Source organism: Neopelma chrysocephalum, unplaced genomic scaffold (genome assembly GCF_003984885.1).
Source record: "Neopelma chrysocephalum unplaced genomic scaffold, ASM398488v2 Primary Assembly neopelma1_59, whole genome shotgun sequence".
NCBI classification, from domain to species: Eukaryota; Metazoa; Chordata; class Aves; order Passeriformes; family Pipridae; genus Neopelma; species Neopelma chrysocephalum.
The window spans coordinates 18,211,164-18,224,506 of record NW_020897714.1 but is presented as its reverse complement, the minus strand read 5'-3'; the positions used below and the strand labels follow the sequence as shown (position 1 = coordinate 18,224,506).

Below are 13,343 nucleotides of genomic sequence, written 5' to 3'. Positions count from 1 at the left end.
CTGCTTAGATGCCAATTTGACTAAAAATTCCCTCCTCTGCCATTGTCACTTCAAAATACAATCAGCAACTCCCCAGAGCTCCCATTACAAGGTGTCGTTTGGTAACATTAGGTGCTTTTACAGATTTTCATCACAGTAGTGCATAGTTTGTCATGGATGCTCACCTCCCAACACATCCATTTATCCTGATAATCCCAGTTCCCTTTGATGCATCCAAGGGGTATGACAGAAGCAACAGTGGCAGACAGGGTTGGCTCAGAGCCATGCTGTTCCTAGCACATACCAGCTTCAAAAACTTCAAAAGCCCACCTAAGGCTCACTAACAAGTGGGGGAGAGACCTCATTCCTCAGAGCTGCCCGTAAATCTGCAGCCTCAGGATGGAGAGAGGTTGGGAATTCCACTTTTCTGCATCAGGGGAATACTAATTCAAGGTTATTCTCTATGTACCTGCTGATTTGAGATTTGTGAGAGGGAAAAAAAAATTTAGCAGGTGAGACCCCTTATTTCACATGGCTGAAATCAGCCAGCAGGTTCATGTGTTAAATGAGGCCGACAGAAAGACAGCCAGCTTGAGCAGTCACCCAGTCTGGTTTCTAGGGAAACAAGGTAAATGTTTTTCCCCCTTCTTGCCACCTTTTAACTCTTGAAGGCTCTCATGCATCTCCACAGGAAATAAATCTCTACATCCCACCTTTCCGCACTTCAGTGAAGAGCAAATAGCACAAAGCCAGGTCTGTTTCAGGACTGCACTACACTTCGGTGGGAAGGTCTGGAGTCACTGCCTCAACTGCGGCCACATCTCCAATTATGGTCAGTGAAGGATACACCAAACCATCTCATTATTTTGAGTCAGGCAGTAACAACAGCAGTGGCACTCACTGCTCTCCCTCCTTCTCAGAGGGTGGGATACAGAAGTCATCCTCCTCCCCATCCAGGCAGGCCTGCTTCTTGTCACCATTCAGCAGGTAAAGGATATGGATTCAGGAATTTCCTGAGAATTTCCAATTTGTCACAGTACCTGCTGCCTTTTGCTGCTCTCAGGAACAGCAACAAACTGCATCTGCAAAACCTGCAGGTTACAACCCTTGTCATACAGACACTGGAAGGTTTCCATGGCAACAAGGGCCAGCCACCTAACTAAAATATAGTGGTATCAACTGTCTGGAATAGTTTATTTAAGAACCCATTTGACATGAAGCTCTCCAGCCATCCAGCATACATGTGGGGTACTCAGTAAGTGCAAACACATTTAGGGCTCCTGCTGCTTTACAACTTCACACGACTAGAGAAGCCTTGCTCTGCCCCAAAATATTTGCTCTGCAAAACCAGCAATAGCAGCTTCATTCTTATTTAGAGGAACCCTCCTACAAGGTGGATATTCATGAACTTGAGCTTTACTTGCTTCTTTGGTTTGGTTGGTCCCACAAGTAGAACCTGCAGTGAGTACCAGACTTGACACAGCAATGTATAAACCAAGAGCCAAAGTTAATCTGTTTAAAATATTTATTTTTTGGTCTGAGAGCACACAGGCCACAGGACCATTCGACCCAATTAAGCCGTCTCCTCTTTTGCAATACGATCCTTCTTGAGTGGTCCCTGAAAAAAAAAAAACAAACACGAAAACCAACTATGTAAACAGCAGTCTGCACCAAAGACATCACATCCCAATTACAGTGATGTAATTTCTCTTCCTCTTGCTGCAAAGAAATCAAGGCAAAAAAAAAAAAAAAGCCCTCCGTGTTGCAACCCACTGGAAACCCTAAGCCCCGCCCCCATGGGCAGAGGTTTCAGGGAGAGCTGAAACTGGTGCAGCTGCACTGCAACGATCAGATGACTTTGGATGCGCCAGAGCAGCAACGCTGGTGCCACCTGGCGGGGAAGCTCCTGTGCAGGCCCAAGCACAGCAGTGCTCACACCTGACAAGGGCCCCACTCCCAGCTGCTTTCTCCAGCAAGTGACAAACTGGGAATGCCAACCACTGCGAGCACCATCCTCCAGAGCTGCTCTCACAGGAACTGGAGCAATGCTTGTTCCATGCTTCGCTACTGAACAACTTGTGCCCAAACATGGCAACACCCCTCAGACACCAAGTACTGTCATAGGTGAGGTGAGACCCCAGGCCAGCTACAGTTCTGACCAAGTTGACAGGAGGCCTCTTGACTAAAGCTACACACTATGTTTCACAAAATTTTGGCCATGTGACAGCCCAAAGGTCAAGCTGTCAGCTGCCACACAATATGGTGATATACAACACAAAGGAAGTGCCCTTACCATGAAAGCCTTCTTCTCCTCAGCTGTCTGGAAACGGCCGTGACCAAATTTGGAAGTTGTGTCAATAAACTTCAAGTCAATCTTCTCCAGGGCCCGGCGCTTAGTCTGCACAAGCAGGGACTACAAAGAGAGATGCCTGGTGAGTATGCAGCAGCAGCATCCTTTCAGACTGCCAGTACTCTGGCTACTTCTTGTCACCTCCACGTCTAACGCCTCCTCAGTCACTCTGACCTCAGACTTCAGCTGCGACATTGTGCAAGGAGCACTTGACAATTACCTATCCTATCCTGCACCCTTGGCCTCTGAGGCTGGTCAGCTTGCAGCAGGTGAGCCCCAGTCAGGCTGCCAGTGTCCTTATGGTCCTTAAGAATTCTCAAGCCTGAACAACTCTGGACTGAGTTAACCAGGGAAAGGACCTCGTGCCACTCCCGAGGTCATTACTATGAGGTGAGTTTGTGCACGCGGGGCTTTTCTTTCCAGCAGGCTGTATGATTCCCAACAGCTGCAAACACGCCTGCACCAGAGGCAGTACAGCTCACTTAAGCTGTTCCAGTTCACGTGACAGCAGGTTGCACTACTCACCTTGCGCAGGGTTAGGACCCTCTTCTTGGTCCCCACAACACAGCCCTTCACCATGATGAAATCATTGGTTACTTCACCGTAGTGGACAAAGCCTCCCTGAGCAAGGAGAGAACAGTTAGTGCCTGTACAAAACAGGACCAGCGATCACATCTGTCTACAGTTTGATGTTCTTGTCCCATTTCTGGACCTCGGCCATTCCCACATTTACTGAAATCCTGTTTCCAGTACTGCCTTTCGCTAGTCAAATTTCTTGATACAGCAATTTATTTGCTGTTCTAAGAGTTTTGTTAAGAACAGCAGAAGAAGCTGACAAAACAGCAAAAGCTGCTCTCCTTGCTGAGTTAATTCCTTTTAAATTTACAAGTACAATTCCTACGTTTGTAACATCTCTGTACTACTGCCACACAAATTCAATTTGCAAGTTATGCAAGTCAATACTGAGACTGACTAAGCAACAACACCTCCCACAGCAGTTTTATCTCGAGAGCTCTTCATTCAGTTATTTTGCAACTTATACCAGGCCCATTTGCCCCTTAGGATTGCAGCTCATAAGAAGACTCTCAGCACAGAGCTGCAGCAACTCACCAGAGGATTAATGCTCTTGTCAGACAAGTCATAATCAGTTGATGCATTGTTTTTGATCAGCTTTCCATCCTTGATTTGGTAACCTTGGCCAATCTTGTAGATCTAAAAACGAACAAGAATCTTATGGTTAGTCAACACAACAAGCTGTGGTTACTGTCCCCAGAATGACATTCTAACAGAGCAAAGCATGCAAAGCAAATCTCTCCACTCTGTTCATTGTCACGGAGCAAGTCACATCAGCAAGCTCTTATTTCCTCCCAGCAGTTCAGACACAAACCTTCTTGTTGATTTCGGTGCGATGGTGGTAGCCCTTCTGCCCAGCCCGGGCCACAGAGAAGGCCACCCGTGCCGGGTGCCAGGCGCCGATGCAGGCCACTTTGCGCAGGCCCCTGTGAGTCTTGCGTGGTAGCTTCTTGGTGTGCCAGCGACTGGTCACACCTGCAATGAACCAAAGCAGTGTTATCAAGCTGTCACCAAACCAGAGTTTAAGCCACCTTTCAAGCTGCAGTCCCCAGGTAACCAAAAGGAAGCCCAGACTCAGCTTCCCAGGAATTAATTTCCTGGTGAAGCTACCCCCTGGTTGTCCCTGGGTTGTGTTCTCAGAAGGAAGGCAGCATGGAATGACTCCTCACAGATGTCAGGCGCTGTGCCCAGCGCTCATTCCATGGTCTCATCATTGAACTGTGACAGCAATATGGATTTACCTCCCCAGCCCTTGGCACACATGCTTGTGAAAACTCAAGGCTAGGATTTCATTAAAAACTGTATCCTATCACAAAGAGAACTTCCACCTGTTTACCTTTATATCCCTTGCCCTTGGTGACTCCAATGACATCTATCATCTCATCCTGGCCAAAGACCGTTGACACAGGCACCTGCTGTTCCAGCTTCTCCCGGGCCCAATCCACTTTCTCTGCAACAGTGCCACCATTCACTTGGATCTCCATCAGGTGAGACTTCTTCTGTCTCAGGGGAAGCAAACGCATCTAGGAAACAGAAAGCATGAAATTCAGCTCCCACTCTTCCAAGATGGACCTTATATTAATAAGTCAAGTATCCTTCTAGTCCTAGCCTAATCAGGTTTTCTTACTATATATATCCTTTTCCAATACAGAAAACTTCAACAAGGCCCTACATCAAGGGGAAAGGCTGTGACTGAAATGACAATTCACTGCATCTGGAAGTTATATGCCACCCATAGGACCAGAGAGTTCTCTAACCCCGCAACCACCAACCAAATTCCACCAAGGAAGGACAGGGGACAACAAGGGACAAATAGTTTTAAACTGAAAGAGGATAGATTTAGACTGGATCCAAGAAGGAATTTTTTTATTATGAGGGTTGTAAGTCAGTGGCACAGGTTGCCCAGAGAACCTGTGGATGCACCTTCCCTTAAAAGTGTTCAGTCATCTCTGACAGTGCCCTGAGCAACCTGTCCTAGTGGAGGGTGTCCCTGCTCATGGCAGGGAGGTTGGAACAAGATGACCTTGAAGTTCCCTTCCAACCCAAACCATTCTGTGATAAAGTTTGCCACACTGAAGACCACTTTGGGTGGGGTCACATTTACAGTTACTTCCACTATATTTAGCACAGAGGGACTGGTGAGAGCATCAACAGCAGCTACAATACTACCTTTGCTGTTTAATACAGAAAACTAATTCTAGTACAATCAGCCATGCCATAGCTAGGCATCTTTATTGCACTTACAGCAAAAGACTTAACCGCATCTCCCAAGAAAGCCTGGCAGAGTACTGACAGCTGGGGAGACACTACCACACCACTAAGCAGTACACCTCCTCCAGCTGAGCAAGAGGAGCCACCAAGTGTCTCTGAGTGCTTGCAGTTTAGACAGATTGCAGCCTGAAATGATGCTGAGCACACAAACCCCAGAGTTTAGTGTTCAGCCTGGTTTTATTTGTAGGTGGAATTAAGAAAGTCTGGGTCTACATGGCATCAGGAAAGGACTGAGCCCAAGAAGTTCCTACTACAGTTCAGTTTCTTTTGGACACTCCTTCACTGCCAGTGGTTGCCCTCAAGGCTGCTCAAGCATCCTCTGAGCACAGCTCTGTACAGAATGAATTTGTATTGCGCTGAACAGTCAGCATCAGGCTGCAGGGGAGGGCAGAAATCTCCGTAGAGATGGATCAAATTTCATTCTTGCTCTCTCAGCTTTTTCCAGCATACTTGAGTCCTGAACGCACTTACCTGAGTGTGAGCCATGACTCTAATAACCTGGCAGTACTTCTTCATGCTATTGAAATCTTTCTCCAACTGCTTTTTGCCCTCCTCATCTTGCCATTTCTTGCAGTATTTGGTGAAGGCCTTCTTCTTGGACTTGTGCCTTCAGGAGCAGAGCAGAGACAAGGTTTGGCTAAGCCCTTCATCAATCCCCAAGCAAGTGGGGATGAGCGGAAGGAGCTGCCACCTTAGCTGGTTTTGGCTCATTGCCAGCTTCTAATGACTTTTCCACTGGCAAGAGGAGCCTGGAGCTCATCAGACAGTGGCAAAATTGCCAAAGCTGAGCGGAGCTGCCATGAATTCCAAAGCAGATTAACATTCAGAGTACAGAAGACAAAAGACTGTAGAGAGATGTCAAACAATAACAGAAAAAAACCAGACCTTTAAAGCAATTGTGAGGTGACTGCCATCTGCTTCAAAATACAATTTCCCCCCCTTGTGTGCCCGACAGCAAGGTCATTACTGAAACACCCTTGAGATCTTTATTGCTCAACTCTGACGTCTTTTCAGGCTGCCAAGTTCATAAACAGGCTGTGAGTTCTAGACACGCTGGAGCCGCACTCAGGCAAATGCACATACTTCTAATCACAACAACAGTGCCTGGAACAGCAATCAGAAGTAACACTTGTCTTCCCCTTTCCTGAGAAAACAGGGCTACAGTCAGGACTCGACACTCAACAACAAGCACCAGAGGCGATTTCCTTATGTCCGCCCGTCGAAGTATCATCACGTGTAGCCTGTTAAGGACATCTCAGGCAAAAACCAGAACTGTCACCCCCATGCTAAGAAGGGCACGAACATCATGCTGTCACCCTCACTGAGAAATCCATACAGTCTATTGCATCATTAGGCCAGTTCATCAAGGCCAAACACTAATTGCTGAAAAGCCTCCTCAAAAAGCTGTATGAGCATCATCTACAACCCAGCAGAAAAAATAAAAACCACGGCACAAGATGACAGCAACAAGCCAAGGCCCTGCTCTCTTACCAGTTCTTGTAGAAGCGACGCTTACACTCATCGCTGATGTGCTCAGCAAAGATGGTCTTGAAGCTACGGAGACCACGGGGAGTCTGCACGTATCCCACGATGCCCACAATGACCATGGGAGGGGTCTCTATTATAGTGACTGCCTCCACCACCTCCTTTTTGTTCACCTCTGAAGGAAGACAGAAATTCAGCACAATTAACACCAGCATCAGCTACTAAACATCACCTGTTCTTTCTCACTCCCAAGCCCTTCATGTGAAAGGTTAAATGGTTCAAGTTCTCTTCACAGAGATGATACAGGTAAAGTAACCAACTCTAAATGGTAATTTAACACCTTGCAAAAATTAGGGGCTAGCTCAGTAGAAAGGACAGCAAATCCCAACAGGCAAAATGGATGGAAGTGAGTAACTGAACCACATTCAGGACTGGACAATCAGTAAAAAAATGCCAAAGGCACTTGACTGATGTCCCTCTATCAAGAAGAGCCATCCTAAGGAGCCTGTTATCCTACAGCTAAACCAAACCAGATCACTGTGCAGCTCAGGAATGGAACCGTTAACCACAGGCTGCCAGACATGGAAGTCTTGCTCCTGGAACAACACTCACATGGAAGTAGGATGGGTTTAGGTGCTTCATATGCCACCCACTCAAGGGCACGGAAGCCAGGGCTAAAATCCAGAGATGCTACTGAACAGGCCACGTGTCACCATCCATTAACACACGTTCCTCCTCCATTAGGAGGAGCACTGATACGTACTGTCCTCCATTAGGAGGAGTACTGATACGTACTGGACCCAGGCCTGTCGACTTCCCGGACGATGTGGGTCATGCCAGCCTTGTACCCCAGGAAGGCAGTGAGGTGGACAGGCTTGCTGGGATCATCCTTGGGGAAGCTCTTGACTTTACCCCTGTGCCTGCTGCTGCGCTTGCGGGGCAGAAACCCCAGGGAGCCGTGTCGTGGAGCCGAGAACTTGCGGTGAGACTGCAGAGAGAAAACAAACACTTAGTGCTTGTTACAGGGATTCACATACACCCACTCAAGGGTCAATCCTCTCCTCGCCAGAAAACGTGAATATCATGTACACACCAGACAACTCGCATTCTGGAAATTCTTCTCACTACCAGCTGTGTGGCTCCTGAATTCCATTATGTTATAAGAATGCAATCCTCATGCCTCAACTATGTCCTTCCTACATTTAACATCCCTTTCCATACAAGCCTATTTTAAGTCCCACTGTAACTGGGGAACCACAGAAGCTGCAGTTTGGCCACAGCAAGCCGCCATAATTTCAGTCCACCCCACAAATCTACAAAACAGAGCACAAAAAACTTCACATCTTTCAGCTTATCAGTATAAAATTAAGTGTTACAGAAGCAGTTCCAGTTTCAAAAACTTCAGTAAAACAGCATTCTAACATCCTCCTTTAAGTTAGTCATTTTGGATGGAAGTACATTATTTTTTCCAAAGGTTTTCCCCTTGAATCCCACCCCTGCAGCCTCTCTCTGCAACCTGACCGCCATGTAAGGCTGGGTTTTATCTGGAGAACTCTCAGCCCCAAAAAGAAATTACGCATTCAATCTCACATCCAAATTTAAAGTAAATATTGCACTGCTAACCACGGAGCTAATAAAAAGTATGTCTTAATTTAAAAAAATACTCCACACGCGTTACGCCAAGCGAAGCTTACAGCCCCAAAACGACATTACTGCGGGAGTTCTCCAGAGAACCACCACCCCCCCTTCCCAGGAAAAGAGGCACCAAGCACCCCCCCTGGCCGCCCGCGCCCCCCTGGCCTCCCTCCCCGCGGCAACGTCTCGCCCGCGCCCCAAAATAAGCCCCGGAGGGCGTCGCGCAGGGCCCGGATGCGGCGGCGGCGGGGCCGTGCGGCGGGCGGGGCCGGGCTGGCGGCGATGCCGGGGGATGGAGGGGGACGGCGCGGCCATGCCGGGCCCTCTCACCCACCATCTTGTCCCCGCGCCCGCCGGAAGGGCCGCTCCACCCACGCGCCGCCTTTATAAGCGCCCTGCTCCAGATCTCGCGAGAGGGCGGGCGGTACGCGTGCACTGCTACGGGCGGCGAGCGGGGCCAGAAAGGTGCGCGGGCGGCGATGCGCGGAAAGACAGAAACATGGAAACATCTGTTGGGGCTTGTCGAGAATTTCGGTGCCCACGCTCACGGGTCGTAACAGATAATATGGCACTGGGGTTTAAAAGAGAGTAGGGTAAGGTAGGAACGTAGTAAACCACACGTAAATGTTTGGCTGTGGTTCTTTATTGCGTTATGCAAACCCATGACGTCCCCGTGTCATCCTGCGGATGTATGTGATGCCAGACAGTGTGTCCCACTGCAGGCTCCCTCCCCGAACAGGCCAGGAGTTTCCTTTCCACGAAAACGATATGCTGGTTCCAAGCTGGGAGCGAGTGCCTGCCTGGATGGGGTGTCCCAATGCAGTGTTTGACTGGTTTTCACAAATAGCTCTAAAGCCATGGGAGGCTCTGATGAACCCTGAGCAAAAGGCACCTGACAAATCTACATCACAGCTTGAAGATGATGTTAGGTAATGTGAAGAAACACACTAAAAAGAGAGAAAAAATTAATTAGATAAAATAGGCTTCACTGCCAGCATTGCCATCCCACAATTTTTGCATGTATCTCAAAATAGAAAAAGGTATCAAATAACTTCTTTTCCTTCATGCAGGGACATGACTGTGTGTTCTTCAGGGGCTGTGTCCTGCTGTATATTCCCACGGTGCTTGGTACAGCGGAGCTCCAAACTCAATCAGGGCCTCTGTGTGCTGCAGTTGAATTAATAGTAAACAATGAAACCAATGTACGTGCTGAAGTTGTGCTGTGAGAGAGAAACTGAAAATAAGGCTTTCAGTGGAACCTGCCTGGACTAGTTGCTATTCATGCTGTTATTTCTCCTGCTCCATTTACTGTTGCTCTGGCAGATGGATGAGCACCGTGAGGACCAGCTGTGTCTCTGGGAGATGTTGGATAGCTTGGGCCACATCAGAAACTTGCCAGCACGGGAACTGGTGCTGCGTATCTTCTGGGCAGGAGTGAAGGAAAGTTGAGGTGAAACCTGAACAGGGAAGGAGCTGAAAGACAGGAGATAAATTATTCACTCTCCTTTCATCGACACCAGGAAATCAGACAGGACCCAGCTGAAGAAGCTCTCAGACTTCTCTGGATTTGGAACTGCACAGCACCCTTACAGGATAACTGATGTGCTGCACAGCTCTGGCTGAAACATCCCCTGAAGCAGCTCTGATCTTCAGCCAGAAATCTTGCATCTCTCAGCCGAGGAGAGGAAGGAGGACCACCCTAAATGGTGGACCCATGTCTGAGGGGCAGGAGAGGGTAAGAGGGCTGAGCAGAGCTGCCCACTTTGCCCAGCTGCCTGCCCAGCTAAAGACCAGGTGAGGAAGTGTCAAGAAAATGATGCTGTGAGACATGGTCCCTTCCAGGACCACCACGGGTTAGCATAGGACATACAAAGTGCTTACCCAACTTTTAACATCACTGGAGATGCAGGACATACACCTGTCTCTCTCAGGGAAAGAAGAGAAGAGGAGTCATGCCTTTGGAGGAACAACTCCTGGCTGCTCGCTGTAATTGTCAGGGTGTCACGTTGCCTCTGGGTCAGCCTGAGAGCCTCAGCTCAGGTAAGGTGGGCTGAACCCAGGCTTCAGATAACAGGCATGGCGTCAGGCACCCAGGTGGCTGGTAAACCTCAGAGCCTGGCCAGCTCAGCTGATGGCCACATCCTGCTACCTACAGCCCCTCTCTGGGTTAAAGATGCAGAACATGAGCAAAGCAAGGAAGCTGATACTGGGTGGTTGAGATGGTATTAGATGCACCCACGAGGCAATCTGTGGAAAATAACTAAACTGCTGAATAGTAAGATCCAGCTTCATGACATCCAGAGGTTGAATAAATTGGGAATCAGTAGACAAATTTGCCTTATTATAAGAAACATGGGCCTTAATCCACCACAGCCTGTGGTACAAAAGGGGATGCACACTCAAGGCCACAACAACAGTGGAACCCAGAGCTGGGTGGTCTGGAGCTTCTCACACATGGGGCACCCAAAGTTTACCCGCACTGTCTCCTGGGGCTTACAGATGAGGATGTGTTTGACAAACACAACACCATGGGGAGATTGGTGCCCCCAGGGATGACTCCTGCCCTGCCTCCTCCCTCCCTGCCAGGGACCTTGGCACCACAATCATCAGAATTCCCACCGTGGGGATGCTGACCTGTGACATGCAATGGTAGTGCTGCACATTACAGTTATATCAAGTTACTGCAGACATCAATTAAACAGCGCCAACCTATAGAGCCACCAGCATGCTTGTAGCAAATGTGGGTAGAGTCCTTCCCAAATCTTCGTTTGCGAAGCCTAGCCATGATGATGATGATGATAGAGCCAGATCCCACTGCCAGCTGCACTGGTGTAACGCGGCTAAGCCATTCAGCATGGGGAGGCTGGTTACCCACCTAGTGTGAAATAATTAAGGAGGGCATATCCAAGTCTTAAACATGCTTATTCAACTCCCAGAGACCTTCCACCCTCCCTCCCCCACTCCGGTCCCTGCAGGTTAAGTAAAACCCAAGGCTGGAGGCTTTGCTGGAAGGATCTGTGTGGAAACCTGCATGAAAAAGCCCATACAGACCAAGATGTGCTTTGTTTGGAGGACATTTCATTGCCTGCTCTAACCTGGCAGACTGGTTCCTTAGAATGGGGGATGATGCCCCTGCTTATTGCAGGGGGTTTGGACTAGATGGCCTTTAAGGTCCCTTTCAACCCAAACCATTCTAGGATTCTATGCCTGGATGTGATGGAGCAGTGTCCATCCTCTACCTCCAGCCTGCCCCTCAAAATGAGCCCCACAAAAGATGCGGAATGGCTGCCCACTTTTTGGGGCACAGCTCCAAATGGGTGACCATAGGCCAGCTTTAAATGCTCTTTTATCTCCCCCATACATTTGCCTCTAGCTTTTGCATGGTTTTGGCTTCCACTGCTAAGTTTAGGGAACCATGTTACAATCCAAGGGCTTGCTTTCCATTTCAGTCCATGTAATACAGATTATCAGGCACTCTGCAGCAGCCAGTAGGCCACTGGTGCGCAGCTACTCTGTGCAGAAGGCATGGGCCAATTTGCTTGAACTGTCCCTAAGGCTAGATAGCTTGTCCTCACACATCCCTTCCTTGCTGTGCTGGTGACCTTGGTGGTACTGTGGGTGCCAGAGAAGTCCAGGTGACTCCCAAGGCTGCAGCCTCAGGAGTGCAAGGTGTGTATCTTGCAGTCTCTGCCTCCCAGCGTTGGGGGTTGTCATGGTTTGAGATTGGCCCCCCCCTCGAGAAGAGGGGGACTCAGAGGTGATTGGGTGCCAGGGCAGTGTTCCCTGAAGAGCTAATCACCACTCATGTTGTTCGCTTCTGCTCAAAATCATATATACACAGCCCACCGGAAGCTGTTGGCAAGAGTTCTGCTGTTGGTGTCTGCTGCGTGTAGGTGTGGAAGGCCAGGGGGTGGCTGGGCTCCCTCTCTCCCCTCCGGGGGGAGAGGGGAGCCCTGCGGCCCCCCCAGCTCTGCCTAGCCCAGAGCAGAGTTAGAGACAGCATTTTGAGTGTGTGCAGTGAGGGAAGAGACTCACAGCCACCTGAACCTGACTTGAGGTAAGAGAAGAGAGCCAGGCTTTTGCAGCCAAGCCTCTTCCCCCTCCTTTTCTACAGCTAAGCTGTGGAGGGGGGCTTTCCTTTCCCTCCGCTGGAAAGTGGAGGAGAGGCTCAGCATTGAAGCTGAGCCAAGTGGACGGGCTGTGGAGGTAGGCCCAGCGCTCGGAAGAAAGAGTCCCAAGCGAAATTGGAGACAGACCCTGCCCAGAGAGAGGGAGAAGGGGCCCGGAGGATGTCTCTGCCACGCAGGACAACTGAAAACCTGAGGAGAAATCCACATGCCAGGACGTGGACACTTGCTAAGCAGGACCACACTGCAGCAGCTTATGAATCAAGGTATGAGAGAGAGAGATCACACAGCAGCAGGAGAGCAAGGACTCAGAGCTATCTTCCTGGACTTCATGAGGAGGAGAGAACTACAACAAAACAACTGGAACTTGGTGAGGGGGGAGCGTTCAGGCCTAGAACACTCCCACAGAGGGACTGGTTACTTTCCAGCCTTGAAAAGGCTCTTTCCTGGACTAAACTTAAAGGAGGGGCTTGAAAGGACTGATTGATAGAAATGTAATATATATATAGTTGTCTTTAGCTTGTATAGTATTTATTTGTGTAAATAAATGTATATACTTCCCCCTTCCCCTATAGAAGCCTCTGGCCTGAAAGTTTCTCTTCGGTGTTGGCATAAATTGTGGGAGGGGGTGGAGAAGCCTGAAAATTGGATTTTTAGATTTCTAACGTGGCTCAAACTGCCACAGGGTTCTCCCCCAAACCTGGATTCCCCATGTTCACAAAGGGCTTTTTCCTGCTACCCCCTCCCAGGGACACGGTGTGGGCAGGGTGAGGAATGTTGCAAAGGAGAGCCCTAGACTTTGCTGCAGTGTGATTTTGAGGCTCATCAGGCATCTCTGCCTGGGGGCAGGTGTCCAGTGGGGGAGCAGCACTGACCATACCTCTGGGATAATGGGCCGCATCCAAGGGCCCAGCCTTACCCTT

At 49.2% G+C, this 13,343-nt stretch overlaps 1 protein-coding gene and 1 non-coding gene across 2 annotated transcripts; both read right to left on the bottom strand.

The window, feature by feature from the left end:
* Positions 1-1,486: 1,486 nt before the first annotated feature.
* RPL3 (ribosomal protein L3) lies at positions 1,487-8,750 on the bottom strand. Its single transcript, XM_027680205.1, has 10 exons — positions 8,628-8,750; positions 7,454-7,646; positions 6,665-6,833; positions 5,645-5,780; positions 4,239-4,425; positions 3,717-3,877; positions 3,440-3,541; positions 2,855-2,950; positions 2,273-2,392; positions 1,487-1,597 (listed from the first exon to the last, which is right to left on the bottom strand). The coding sequence occupies exons 1-10, from the start codon at positions 8,628-8,630 to the stop codon at positions 1,553-1,555; spliced, it is 1,212 nt and encodes a 403-aa protein (XP_027536006.1). The 5' UTR covers positions 8,631-8,750; the 3' UTR covers positions 1,487-1,552.
* Positions 4,032-4,124, bottom strand: LOC113966337. Its single transcript, XR_003533794.1, has one exon. It is a non-coding gene; the product is annotated as a small nucleolar RNA U83B (small nucleolar RNA).
* Positions 8,751-13,343: the final 4,593 nt, after the last annotated feature.